General features: G+C 39.8%; 2 protein-coding genes across 2 annotated transcripts; both read right to left on the reverse strand.

The window, feature by feature from the left end:
- Nucleotides 1-1,437: 1,437 nt before the first annotated feature.
- On the reverse strand, nt 1,438-7,610 carry comtb (catechol-O-methyltransferase b). Its single transcript, XM_035777337.2, is given in 6 exon segments — nt 1,438-2,147; nt 2,311-2,442; nt 2,590-2,741; nt 2,744-2,770; nt 3,932-4,037; nt 4,288-7,610. Coding segments are annotated over 6 exon segments (771 nt in total). The 5' UTR covers nt 4,459-7,610; the 3' UTR covers nt 1,438-1,964.
- A 1,472-nt stretch (nt 7,611-9,082) lies between these two features.
- LOC118388358 (SRSF protein kinase 3-like) lies at nt 9,083-13,763 on the reverse strand. The gene is made up of 10 exons (XM_052526666.1): nt 13,178-13,763; nt 11,987-12,432; nt 11,764-11,872; nt 11,561-11,648; nt 11,041-11,128; nt 10,805-10,911; nt 10,494-10,659; nt 10,184-10,209; nt 9,960-10,035; nt 9,083-9,361 (listed from the first exon to the last, which is right to left on the reverse strand). Exons 2-10 carry the CDS (start codon nt 12,315-12,317, stop codon nt 9,231-9,233), a joined length of 1,122 nt encoding a protein of 373 aa, XP_052382626.1. The 5' UTR covers nt 12,318-12,432; nt 13,178-13,763; the 3' UTR covers nt 9,083-9,230.
- Nucleotides 13,764-13,960: the final 197 nt, after the last annotated feature.

Raw genomic sequence — 13,960 nt, forward strand, 5'->3', positions numbered from 1 at the left:
CAAAAATCTGGTGTTTCTTTGTTAATTTAAATGGTTTTGTTGTTTCAGTCTTTTGTGATGTATATAGTGGTATATTGGAATGCAAACTATATCTGACATGGTACATGTGTCTTTTTTAAGCCCATAACCATGTGTGTGAGGTTTCAAAGTAGATTTGTTTAAGACTACCAAGAAACACTCTGTGTGACCCTGATTTAGCCAACTGCAGTAAAAGGTTATTAAGACATAACCAACTAAAGATATTGAAATGACAATAATATTGTTATGTAAATATGATGTTTCACAGAGTAAGGATAATTAAACCTTTAAACCTTTTGTTGTTGCAAAACAGAATTTTATCTTAATTGTATGATTATCATCCAACCAAACATCACATGCTATCATTTGATGCACATATTAATATTGTGCAAACAATGAAAAAACTGTGTTTGATACTGGCCTGAAGTCTACACAAATTCTGCAAGGCCTTGAAATAGAGATGTGACATATATTTGTACATAAATATAAGAATTGACTGCTTACCTGAGCATTCCATTTGGACCAGTCTTGATTTGACCCATCACGCCATCATTCCCAAATAGGCCTATTCCCATATTTAATATGTGATGATATTCAGTGCCTGTTTCTTCGTTGTTTTAGCCAAAAGTAAATCTATTAACATCTCAGATATTGTATTTATTTTCCCAAAATAACTGTAATGGACTCAAATCGTTCAGTAACATAAAAAAAGGTGTTTTAGTTCATAAAAACATATTGAAAACGTTGGTTTTCGAGGCTTCCGTATATAGCATCATGTCTAAATCAGTAGAAAAAGTAGAAAAAGCACATTACGCCACTGAGATTCGACAAATCACTGCCAAATCCCTTAAAAGCTCTCCCCCTCTCGCTCTCTGTTTCTCTCTGTCACTCCCCCTCTCTCTGTTGACCCCCCTCCCTCTCTCTCTCCCGAACCCTCTTCTCTCTCAGTGCACTAATGGCCACAGATTGGGATTATCATGCAGGCGTCTGTGAAGAAATCCCTAGGTGGACTAGCCTATATATTTTTATGCAGCTTGTTCTATATGTAGTCCCTCCCCCATTTATGATGGAACACCGTCACTCTGTCACTTTGCAGGGGAGATTAGAAAGGCATTGATTTGATTCATACATTCTCATACACACGTGTTAATTCACATGTCGAAATATCATGTAAGGGACATATTCTACCAACTATCAACTGAAACAATACTGTGATTCACAATCAGGTACATCTGGTGCATTTGTTTCTCTACTGTATAGATGTGATCATTTTCTATAGCATCTCCAGGATAAGTCACATTAATCAGTACTGTCAATATCCGACTTAAATTAATACCTTAGTGATCTGTTTGATACCCATTGGATTTTATCAAATCAAAGATTTAAATCTATGAAATTAGTTTAAAGCAGTGCAACATAGACCTTTCTCACAGAACCTTTAATAACTCAATCTAGATCTGATACAGTGTCAAAACAAAATATTAATAATTATTTTAAGGTCCTCGATATGGTGTAAGACTTTAGACCATTTTCTGTCTACCTACACCGGAAAGAAGGCTATAAATGCTATGAAGTTATGACGGGACCACTGCATGCTGCTTTTCAGTTGTCTGATTGAATATCTAAAAAGGCACACCACTGCCACCTAGTGTATCAAATCCATGTTTGAAAAAGACATCACACTACTGTAATTCTGCAGCTGTAAAACTGATGGTATTTTCATCATTTGCATAGCAAGACAGCATTGTGACAATGTCAAAACACAAGTAGAAATAGTTTTTCAAAGACATATTTGCTTACTCTAGATAACATCAGTTCTACAGATAAAGAAATGCTTAGCACAGTAAGTTACAGCTTGTCATAAGGCGGCACTTTGAATTGAAACTAACCCAAAATGTTTTATCAAGAGAGAGTTGGTGTTTTAAAGCAAGATGCTCGCTGTTTGGCTAGTAGCCTAAGAACACAGACTTCCCCAGGACGTTCTCTGCTTTAGTGTACTCCAGGTGTGATCTGTAGTAGTGGCTGTTGTAGTGAGAGCTGTTGCAGACGTACTACAGATAGTCAGGGGTTCCTGGACAGATGACATTGTCTGCCAGCATCACTGTGCCTTTCTGTATGAGACCACACTCCTAGAGAGAGAGGGAGATAGGAGGATAGAGTTGGGGGAATGGGAGAAAGAGAAGGAGAAAGAGAGAGAATAATTACATTTGCTTTGTGTTTTGATTGATCATATCAATCAATGTAAGAGTGTAAGACTATCAATGATTCCCTATAATTAGTTATCTTACATACCTTCAGAGGTTTTGTGTCAGGAAGGTAGCGATCTTTCCAGTGGTCCAGGAAAACTAAGTCAAACGCCTGGGCCCCGAAATGCTCCTTCAATCGAGGGATCCAAGTTCCTGAGGCTCCCTCCACTTGCTGCATCTGGACAACAGTAATGAGATCTCATCTAAGCTTCTGAGCTACAACTGACCTGTATGTTGTAACATCTACAACCCACCCAAATTTACAGGAATGTACATCCTGTTCATCATCATGTCATTATGTTAATCCATCCCAATCTCCTTTAACCTTCTCCTCCAGTCCTGACCATCTGATGACTTGACGAGCAGTGTCAGAATAATCTGGGTTGAACTCCAAGGTAATGACACTGACGCCAGGGGGTAATAGGCGAGCTATTCACACTGTTGAGTACCCACAGTAAGTGCCTAACTCCAAGACACTTCATTGACCACAGAGTCCGGAATGGAGCCTGTAATGAACACATACAGTGTATAGACACACACACACACACACACACAAAGATGTGGCCTGAGTCAAGACCAGGTAGACATGTGGCCTGGGGTGGTCTAGCAATCTAAGCCTTTGCCTCTGGAACACATACAGTAAATACTGCTGCAGCCTACTGCTCTTCTAGCACTATATCTCTATCCAATAATCATACGAGACTGAAAGAAATATATACATTCCCCTCCAAAATGATTAGCACTCTTGATGGAGATAAGCAAAACAGACTGTATATAATAAAACAAATACATATGTATTGTTATATACTACTACAATTGCTCAAGAAAAATATTTGTTTAACAAGTTTAAAAAATAATAATAATAACATTTTTGTCTCATCTCACCAAACCACCCAGTTCCAAATTGTTACATTTGTTAGTTGAGCTCAATGAAGGCTTTTTTATGGCAACCCTTCCAACTAGCCAATTGGCCTAAAAGTGAGTGTAACTGTTGAATTGTTGACTTGGTCACCCCAAGATGCAACCAAATTCTGTAATTCTCCAACTGTGGCTCTTGGACTTATCTTTGTCTCCTGAACCATCTTTCTCAGATACACATGAGTCCTACTCCAGGCAAGTTTACCACTGTTCCAGTGGTTTTAAACATCTCAATTGTTGTCCTAATAGTGCTAAAAGGTATATTTTGTTTTTAAGTCATTTTTTTTTGTACACATTGCCTGATTTATGAAAGTCAACAACCATTTTTCTATTTTCATTTGTGAGTTCTTTACATTTCCCAATTGTGATTTTACATGTGTGTTACCTAATTTTGATATCCCATTGAAACAAGAAACCATAGAAGGTCACAATACAGTTCCTTAAACTGAGATTAACTTTAAGAAATTATAATGTTAATGCAGATTTGATTTTGTTTGATTTTATTTATAATAATAATCTTTATGGGTGGCATTTTTTAAAACTTTTAAACAAAATCTCTTTCTCTGAGCAATTGTATTAGTATAAAATAATATAGATATATTTTATACATACTTTTTTGTTAATCTTTATAAAGGATGGCAATCATTTTGGAGGTGACTGTAGATATAAAGAAGATTACGTATGAAAAGAACTTTGCATTCAGCTGGTTATTGATAACCCATTCAAAGAACATTTAATCCATACAGCACCTTTCTCCTCGCACACATTCATGGCCCATTCTCTATGTTTGCAGAAGTGGTCGATGGCTGTGATCACACTCTGGGGGTCTACCACAGCGGCATTCCTCTGCACTGCCTTCAGAAGATGGTAGATATTTCAGAGGGGAAATGACAGCTGGTATTGTACGATGAGGCATACATTACGTTACACGATTAGGCCTAGATTAAAGGGATGACACACACACTGTCATTTCACTCTGAAACTCTGGAAGGGAAATACTATCATGTAACCTTTCATGACAGGTCTGGGAGAATCACAATACCACCATAGTAAAGCATTTTCTTTAAACCAAAGACTGGACTGTAAATCTGTTTAGAGAGCTCACCTGAGGACGTGATGTCCCGGTCAAAGTGTCAAGAGCACACTCCACGATGACTTCATGCCACAGTAGTGCCAGTCTTCCATGATACTGCATAGCTGTGGGGATCACCTAGCGGTAGAGAGCAAATAGGAAAGCTGCTCCGTCGATCTAACCAGAAAGAAGGCTCAGCCACATGCTAGGACACACAAGATGAATTAACTGTAATATAAAATATTTTTTGTTTAGTGGCTGCTTATATTTGTCCTAAGTCTTTTTTGCATATACCAACTCCCCCTGAGACACCCTCGGAGAATTTATGATAAACACATACGTCCATAGAAACACTGTACCCATTTAAAAATATTTTGCAATACAGTATGTCCACAAGAAATCTGCATGACCATAGCTAAATTAATAGCTCCTTTAGTACTAGGCTAATGAAAAGGGTGTTTACTATGTAGCAGATGACACTCAAAAATATCCTCCTGCGTTATTATTTAAGCCCTGTTGTCATATCCACTTATTACTCTCCAGCAGAGAGCAATTTATATTCATATTATAAACAAATACATTCATGTGTCCAGGTGGATGTCGATTATGGCAGCCCCCGGCACCTCTCTGACTCAGAGGGGTTGGGTTACATGCGGAAGACACATTTCAGTTGAGTGCATTCAGTTGTACAACTGACTAGGTATCCCACTTTCCTTTCCAGTGAAGTGTTAGAAATTATACTAACTAATCCCACTGGACTATGACAAAGTAACAACAAATATATAAAGTGTCTATGCATTAAGAAAAGACAGTCAACAATATAACGCTCATATTGAAAATCCAAACCACCTCTGAAACATGGTGGTTGAGTTGAAGAAAAGAGCAAAAAGGATAAGAACTCAGCCTTAAGCCAAAACACAGAAAAAAAGGACATTTCGGTTTTCTGTGAAAACAGAAAAGAGCACGGTGAGGGACTCTTAAACCTTTAATAGAAAATGTAACTCATGTCTGAAAGACCAGGAGAGGCTGAACTGAGGTAATGCCTAGTACGTTGGGCTTTGAGTTGCATAGCAACGGGCAGAACAGGTCAAGAGCTGTGAAACAAAAGCCATGGCACTGGGGTTGTTAGCATCTTTACTTTGGCTTTCTTACACATGTACTGTATCTACATACATAAAAGCCTCTGGAAATGAATAAGGCATGGTTTGCTCAGTCAGGCGCTTTGATATAGTGTCTTCATTTGATGGCAAATATACTTTGAGTTGTTTCATGAAGCAGATTAACTGTACCATATCCCAGTGGGCATTACACCCCAGTGAATCAAGGTGTTTGGTGACTAAACTGAAAATTTATATAAAAGAAAATATTACAGTCAGATTATACTAAATGATTATATATTGCAATGTACAAAGAGCGAGAACTCAATGAAACATAACTCTGAAGATCATTCCAGGGTGAGGTGAAGAGAAAAACACATGCCACACATATTTAGCTTCAATAACCTCTGATGTAATTATGGCATCTGAAAAGTTCCATTCAAATCTACACAATTCAACAAGCAAAAAATGTTAAAATGCTCTACAATATCACAAGATGTTAAAAAAGAGAAGACAATTCACTGCACTGTTAACATAAAAACACAGTTGCAACCAACAATGCAAGCATGCACAAGGTAGTAGCTATTTAGTTTACTACTTTACGATGCAAAGACAGATCAAATACATGCAAACGCCATAACATTACACGGATCTCACTTCCATCTGAAGCTCGTCTGTCTCCAATCAGGGTGGTGATATTCTTTCTTCTTGATGCTGCCTCTCACCATAAAACTGTTTCACACCTGCCAGCAGTTTGTGTCTCACACATGAGCGCACACTCACATTTTCATGAGACTAACCCCTCCCTAAGTGTCAATCTGCAGTTGCTACATCCATTTTTAGACTTTTAAATGAATGAAGTATACCCATTAATTTTTTGAAGAATATAACTTATTGATGCCTCATGAGCTGCCGTTCCCCATCAGAACAAACTATATATGCTTGTTTTACTCCTTTGTTTGTAAACAATGTAAATTGGAACAAACACTGTATAGCCTTAAAACATGGATTAGGTAAACAGCTGAGGGAGGGGGCTGGAGAAATGTAACCACTCAAACTCATTGAGAGCTTTAGATACAAGGACTGACCATTGGTGGCTGGGTGGCCGCTTTGTTATTGTTTGAACTGCAGATTGCCACTTTAATGTGAACTGAGAGGAATGTATGGCTGTGGAGATCTCACTAAAGCACACTTTCAGTCATCAACACATACTCACAGCACACTCACACAGAAAGAAGGGACGGCACAGAAGGAAGCAGTGAAAACGGGGGAGGTATGGCTTACCCTGCATGGACTGGGTGACCGGGCTACAGTTTTGAGCCCTACTCAACAGTATCCTAATCCCCTTTGAAGCCACTGCTTCTTCGTCATTCCATTCGGTCTTATGCACAGGAGGTTGGTGGTACCTTAATTGGGGAGGACGGGCTTGTGGTAATGGCTGGAGTGGAATTGGTGGAATGATATCAAATACATCAAACACATGGTTTGATGCCATTCCATTTGCTGCATTCCAGCCATTATTATGAGCATTCCTCCCTCAGCAGCCTCCACTGGTCTTATGACAGGATTCAGGTGAATCACATAGGCTGCATATAGACAGGCAGCCTATTTTTTTTTCCACTAATTTGTCTTTTGACCAATCACCAATTAGTGAAAAGAATATCAGAATTGGGGTGCCTGTCTAAATGCAGCCATAGAGTATTCTGAATTCATACATGAATTGGCTAAATTAACACAATGTCTAACTCTATTTTTATTAATTCTGTCTAAATCTTTTTTATCTTATTATTCAGAGAAAAGCGATAGATAATGAAAGCCTTGTATAAACAAATAACATTTATTCAATGAAACTCAAAAACAAAAATAGAGCTTTCCCAGCAGGGGCAGACTGGCCATCTGGCATATCTCTCCAAATCAAAAGTTATTTTCTTTACATCAAAGGTGTTAAATAATCAGACAAAATATATTGATAGTTGACTGCTCTCCCTGAGCAAACAGAAAAATAACATTGCAGAAGATCAGCTGAAAAAATAACACTTGCTGAATATCAGCCATTACCCACTATTCAAACATCATATTAAGGCACTTGTCCCAGCCTGTTTGACGCTGTGTCACCTGTGTAACCTCTGTGTCATCGGTGAGACTGCTCTGTATCCATGAGGAGATCCAGATCGGGTTCAGACACTGGGCAGCGGTGGTGGCTTTGTGTCTATAAGGAGATCCAGGGGGGTTTAGACACCAGACAGTGGTATGAGGTCTATAAGGAGATCCAGGGGTGTTTCAGACACTGGGCAGCGGTGGCTCTCTTCTCAGGGAGGGGCTCCAGCATGGTGAGGAGGAAAGCACTGAACTGGACTGCCTGTTCCCGCGGCCACTCATACTTATCCAGCAGGATCTCACACAAACTCCACGGTTTCAGCCTTGAGATGCGCCGCAGATGCCCTGTGAGCAAACAAGGGAAAGAGTGTTACATAATTACACTAGGGATTGACTGAACAGGATATGTAAACGGAATTTGATATTGTGGGTGATACTAAAATAAAGGTACATTTTCACCAAAATATGAATCATATGCTAAAGGAAACCACTATGGTGGATACAACAATTGTGAATAGATATACCATTGTGATTGAAATATCGCTTGGAGTTTCTCCCTGAGAGGGCAAACTGGGATGGAAGGGGTCCCAGCAACTCAATTATGTGAGCAATGTGATCTGATGGGAGACATTAAAGCATTTTTTTAAAGAGCAAGGACAATCACCAGGAAAAACACAGGACAGAGAGGAGAAAGGATAAGGCTTACCTTCCTCTCGTGAGAAGTTGTCCCCTGAATGGGGTTCAAACAGATACTCCCCGGTAGCCAGCTCAAACGCCTTTATGGAAATGTAAGACTTCTCAATAAAATATATTTAGAACAGCTAACATTAACATAAGGGTGGATGTGGTGCTCCTGGGTTCTCACCATGCAGGCTATGCTCCAGATATCTGCAGGAGTGCCATAGTCAGACCCGATCAGGACCTCAACAGAGCGGTACTGACAGGTCTGGATGTCTTCTGTGAAATGTTTGTACTGGAGGAGAGCAGAGATGAAGACTTAGCACTCCATACCATGAGCAATTAGTTGATAATAAGCTGTATCATTTCAATGTGATGTATTTTGTCTTCTAAGACACTGTATTTATTAATACATATATATTCATTCAAATACATAATGTCTGTAGACAGATAGTAACTCACCACCCAGCAGGCGTTTCCCAGATCTGCAATCTTGATGCTGATTTTATCAGCATTCTGTGGCTTCAGAAGATTCACCAACAGATCTGTTTCACTTAACCCTGAAACAAAATATAAAGCAGATACCTCAGATAGATATTACTGAATAATTCTACACCTGTCCACTACAATAACGGATGCGATGTGAGTGCTCTGGTGTAAAATGGTTGCTTTGTACGAGGTATTACAACACGCAATTTCAATCATGTAAATTAACTTAATCATCAGCATATGCATGACATAGTATATTGCAAATCACAAAAGTTCATTTAAAGACTAGTGGACAGGTATTCTGACATGTATACTACACGGTAATATGCTATTACAATATACTCTAAACTGCTGGCTCCAGAGCAAGACTGACCATGTGATGGTGATGAGGGCAGGTTGTCTCTCTGGGTAGAATGATGTAACACTATAGATTGTCTAGAACAGTGAGACATTGTAGTCAATGATGGTGCATCTTCCATCGGTGACGAGGCCGACTCCTTGCTGTCAGAGACCATTGCTTCTTCATGCAGCAGGGCCCGTCTCCAAGTAGTATGCACAGGACCTGAAGGCTTAGGGGACGAGGTGGAATTAGGGATGCTACAGGGAGTGGTGATATTAGAGAATGACACATGAGGTTTCTCCCTCTTCTGACGGCCAACTAAAGTGTCCTCGCCCTTCTGCGGCTGTTGTTGTTTCTTCTCCTTCCTCGACAACCTGGCCATCGGGATCCTGGAGACCTTCCCAGTCTATGAGCACAGTCACAGTAGTTTGATGGGAAACTTAAAATGGGATTCACATCTCTCATGTTGCAGCATGCAACAGTGTTCAATCTCTGCAAATATGGTACATTTTCTTAAATATCAGAACTGCATATCCCCTTTTCATGCAGTGCATGCTAATTATTGATGAGTTTATCAAGGTGAGCAATTTCACTACAAATGCAAAGGTGTAGTTATGAATACTGATTGAATACATAAATACTGAATACAAACAGCATTAAAAGAAATGCTGTTATTGTGCAGGTTATACACATTTTAAATAACACCAACCCACACACACACACACACACACACACACACACACACACACACACACACACACACACACACACACACACACACACACACACACACACACACACACACACACACACACACACACACACACACACACACACACACACACAACTGCTTTCATGGTTGAATGAGTAGAAAACCTGAAACTATACCATAACTATTGACAACAGCCAAAACAAATGATATAACATAGCACATTTCCAGATCAAAGCTTTTCTCCAAAAGGACCTTCTGAGGGCCAATATGCAGTGAATCAGCACACACTCACAATGCCAAGGCCATCTTACCCAAACCCCAAGAGCCTGGAAAGCCACCGTCAATTTCCCCATCAAGTTTGACACAATCTAATACCCAGGTTAATGCAGGAGGGGTAGGAGAGACAGAGGTGATAGATGAGGTAAACAAAACATGAACAGAAAATATTTTTTCCGCCTTTGTAGCACTATGATTGGTTTATGCTTTGAGACAATAATAAAGAGTTGATTGTCATACCTGCTTTTCTCTTAGACTGGTGTTTGCTGGCATCAGTAGTAGATGAAGAGATCAGCAGGGCACAAGAGAGAAAGAAATCAGATCATAGAGAATAAGAAAAAAACAGACCCATCTATTGAAATCATATTAAACTTGTTAATCATCTCTTCCTAATATTCAGCACTGTTATTGTATCGCCATCTCTCTGTAACAAATCTTTTCCATTTCCCTCCATATAAAAATAAAATAAGTCAAACAGACAGAGGAATGCCACAGGGATATGTACTTAGTGACACGTGTATGCCAACATGGAATTGAGAGCAATACTAACCTGAACAGCTTGTGGGAGCAGAAGACACTGGCAGCTCCCATAGCTTGGTGTCGGCTGCCAGCTCCTGGACGTAAACCTCATCCACTCTCAAAAGGATGTTCTCTGGCTTGATGTCTGTGTGGATAATCTTGCATTTAGTGTGCAAGTAATCTAAGCCCTGAAGAACCTGTGATATGAGACAACAATGGTGATATACTGTGGCTACATGACAGCAGGGAACACACAAAGGAGATAATCAGTTCACAAAAGCTGCTCTGGATGATAAAATGCTAGAGAGAGAATTTGGAGATCACAGGGGAAAGACACAGCACCTGTCTAAGGATGCTCTTAACACAGGGCAGGGGAAGGCCAGTGTAGTTGGATTTGATGATCCACTTCAGCAGCTGGTGACCCAGCACTTCAAGAACCATGCATACATCTGACACATAGCTGAATCAAGGAGAAACCATTTACATTAAATGTGCAAGTTAACATATGACACATGTTGTATGATAAAGATATTATGAGTAAAAGGATAACGTGTAGGTAGGTGGCTTTTAAAGGATACGCTCCCCATTGACTCCAGAGACTTTGAAGTCATCAATAAGCTGCACAACAGTGTCACGTTTAGGGTCAGATGGATCACTGTCCCTTACCTAAAAACAACATATTACAGGACATAACTGGAGAGTAAACATATTCCTTTTTATTATCACCATTGTGCAACTAATAAAATGATATAGTTCCTACTAAACCTGGTTCTGGTTGATGAACAAGCAAGTAATTACACTGATTAGGCCACAGGTTAACATTTATTGTCATGAATCTTGCCCTGAAGGCAGAACTGAGCGATTTCTGCTAGATGGGCCAGCTGCAATGTCACAATTGGCTATATCATAAAAATGTATTTATGGCAACAAAAATATATTCATTTAAGGTTAAGGATAAGTTTAAGTTCAAAATCTGATTGGATGACTTTGTGGTTATGCCAGCTAGTGACCACTCTGTAGAGCTGCCTCCTAGGCAACCTGTGATTAGGCATACAAAGCAGAGAAAAAAAATGTTGAACATGGGCATATAATACTGACACATTTCAGAAGCTTGATCTCATCCAAAGCGGTCTCTGTGAAGGTTGGTGCACTCTTTACCAACTTCAGAGCCACGAAACGCCTCTTCCTGCACATACAAATAAACATTGTGAATCACTTGCTTCAGCTGTCATAATCACAATATGAAACCGAAGGTCAATCAATAACAAAAACAATGTTATCAGTATAACTATTATAATTACTCCATGTCCCAGCCTAGCCACACAGTAGAGAAGTGGCCCCATCCCAGCTTCTTCACCACCTGGTAACGGTCAATGAATATCTCTCCAATTTCCACCGGGTAGTACCCACCTACAATAAACAGTGAAACCTCTTTCCGATCAACAATAAACTGTATACAACAACTCCTTCTACCACACATGATTGTATTGTTGTTTGGTTATATTTGGCACACTGGTGAAGTACCTATGCAGTAATCAGATGGATTCTCCTGTTCCTCATCATCTGATCCCAAAATCTCAAGTGAAGGGGGATATGAATTTAAAGGGGCTGGGCTGGCAGCAGTGGGTAGTTTGATGGCAAAGGGTGGATTGGGGGTAGGGGCAACTAGTGGTTTAGGGGTAAGGGATTTGGAGGTAATATGTGATTTGGGGATAAGAGAGGGTTTAGGGGTAAGCGGTGGGTTGGGGGCAGTGGATGAACTGAGGGTAAGGGTTGGGTTGGGGTTAACAGCAGGTAAACTGAGGGAAAGCACTGATATTGCAGCAGCATATCTAGATGAAGGTTCATTGGACATTGTGACAAGGGACACACAATAGAACAGGGAGCCGACGCCTTCTAGCCTAGACAGCACAGGTCATGCAAGGGCAGGATTGAAGAAAATGGAGATGAAGATGGTACACGCAGAAGGCCTACGGCAAAAAGAAAAACAGACAAACTGTTCACTAAACTTTCACTGTTCACACTATTATAAGTTGACCTAATAGGCATTCATACATATGATATGTGAGGTTAATTCAGACGACACAACATGGCCAATACACTGAGTAAGCCTATTCAAATTCTACATTTAGTAAATCGTATAGTTCTAGAGCCTGGCTGCAATGACATTTGAAAGGGCCCAGTGAATGTGCAAGAGTCCATTTATTTTTAGCTGGGTTTAGATGAATGGCATGTCAACGTAAATAGCTCTTCAAAGCTGGCCTGTAACTTTATTGACTGAGTGCATGCTGTCTATGAGTCTTTATTTCAAACCTGTGACAATTACAGCTATTGATACGACCGTCTCGGTCAAGTCATTAAGGTGTCAAAGAGTTGATGAAAAAGTAAATCCTTTGACCAATTCAGAACTGCCAAGTCCAACAAACCTAGCTATGTCATCTAAAGAAAAAGCTTTGTAACAGATATGATTTACATTTTTATAACAGATTTGTACAACTAACTAGCTAGCTAATGCAACGCGTAAATTAGCCTGAGTCTTCTCCACAAAAGTTGTTTAGCTAACGTTATTTAGTTACAGATTGTCATTGCTTTGAAGCAACCGACTTCAAATTCGTACGTTGCTACAATGTGACATATCAAGTAACAATTGCTTAAAAACTTTATTACACCCTGTAACTGTGAAAAAAAACACTGTAATATTTACCAAATACTTACATAGAAAAATGAAAAACAGAGTCCTCCGATTTAACCAGTAAACTGAAGGACCGTTCCTTCTTCGTCAACGTTTGCTCTACTATGCGTCGCGAACGAACGGCTCTTTTGAAAGGATCTTTTTGGTTAAGATTAGGAACCGAATCGTATCAGTGAAAAACTCATTAATTCGGTTCCCTGATTTGCACACTGCTGCTACTGCTTTTTGAGCTCAAAATAACGTTTTTCTACGGTTACGTTACAAAAGAATTACCTAAAGAATGTGAATCCTCACTACAGAAATAATAAATAGTGGGGAAAGCGCATGAATCTGGTCCACGCAAAAACGAATCATTTGGCCAGGTAAAAATATATTTGAACGCGCATTTCACGATCTGCGATAATGGTATCTTACCTTTTGGGCTTTACATTGTAGATTTGCGATTTCTCATGGTTCTAGTTCAAGTTTTAAGCATGTTGAACAAAGAGCCGTTTGGGAGCCAAATTAGCCGGCTTTTTTTTACGTGAGCGGAGCCAAATGGGCCAGCATGCTCACCGAAAAGACTCCGAATGCCCATCACGAGCTGGCTCCGCGTGCGTGCGTGCGTGCCTGCCCATAAGCACAGCACACGTTCTGAAAATGACATGAGCTTTGCCAGTATTTGATTGAGCAGTACATGCTGTGTGGCTGGCAGCGCCATAAGCTACACTAGCAAGCTATTTAAACATGTTTTAAATATGTCAAATTGTGCCAAATTCTTCAAACAAAGCCAAAGTCATTAGAATTAGGCTCATAAGGATAACCGA

The sequence above is a fragment of the Oncorhynchus keta genome, chromosome 10 (genome assembly GCF_023373465.1).
Source record: "Oncorhynchus keta strain PuntledgeMale-10-30-2019 chromosome 10, Oket_V2, whole genome shotgun sequence".
Lineage (NCBI taxonomy): Eukaryota > Metazoa > Chordata > Actinopteri > Salmoniformes > Salmonidae > Oncorhynchus > Oncorhynchus keta.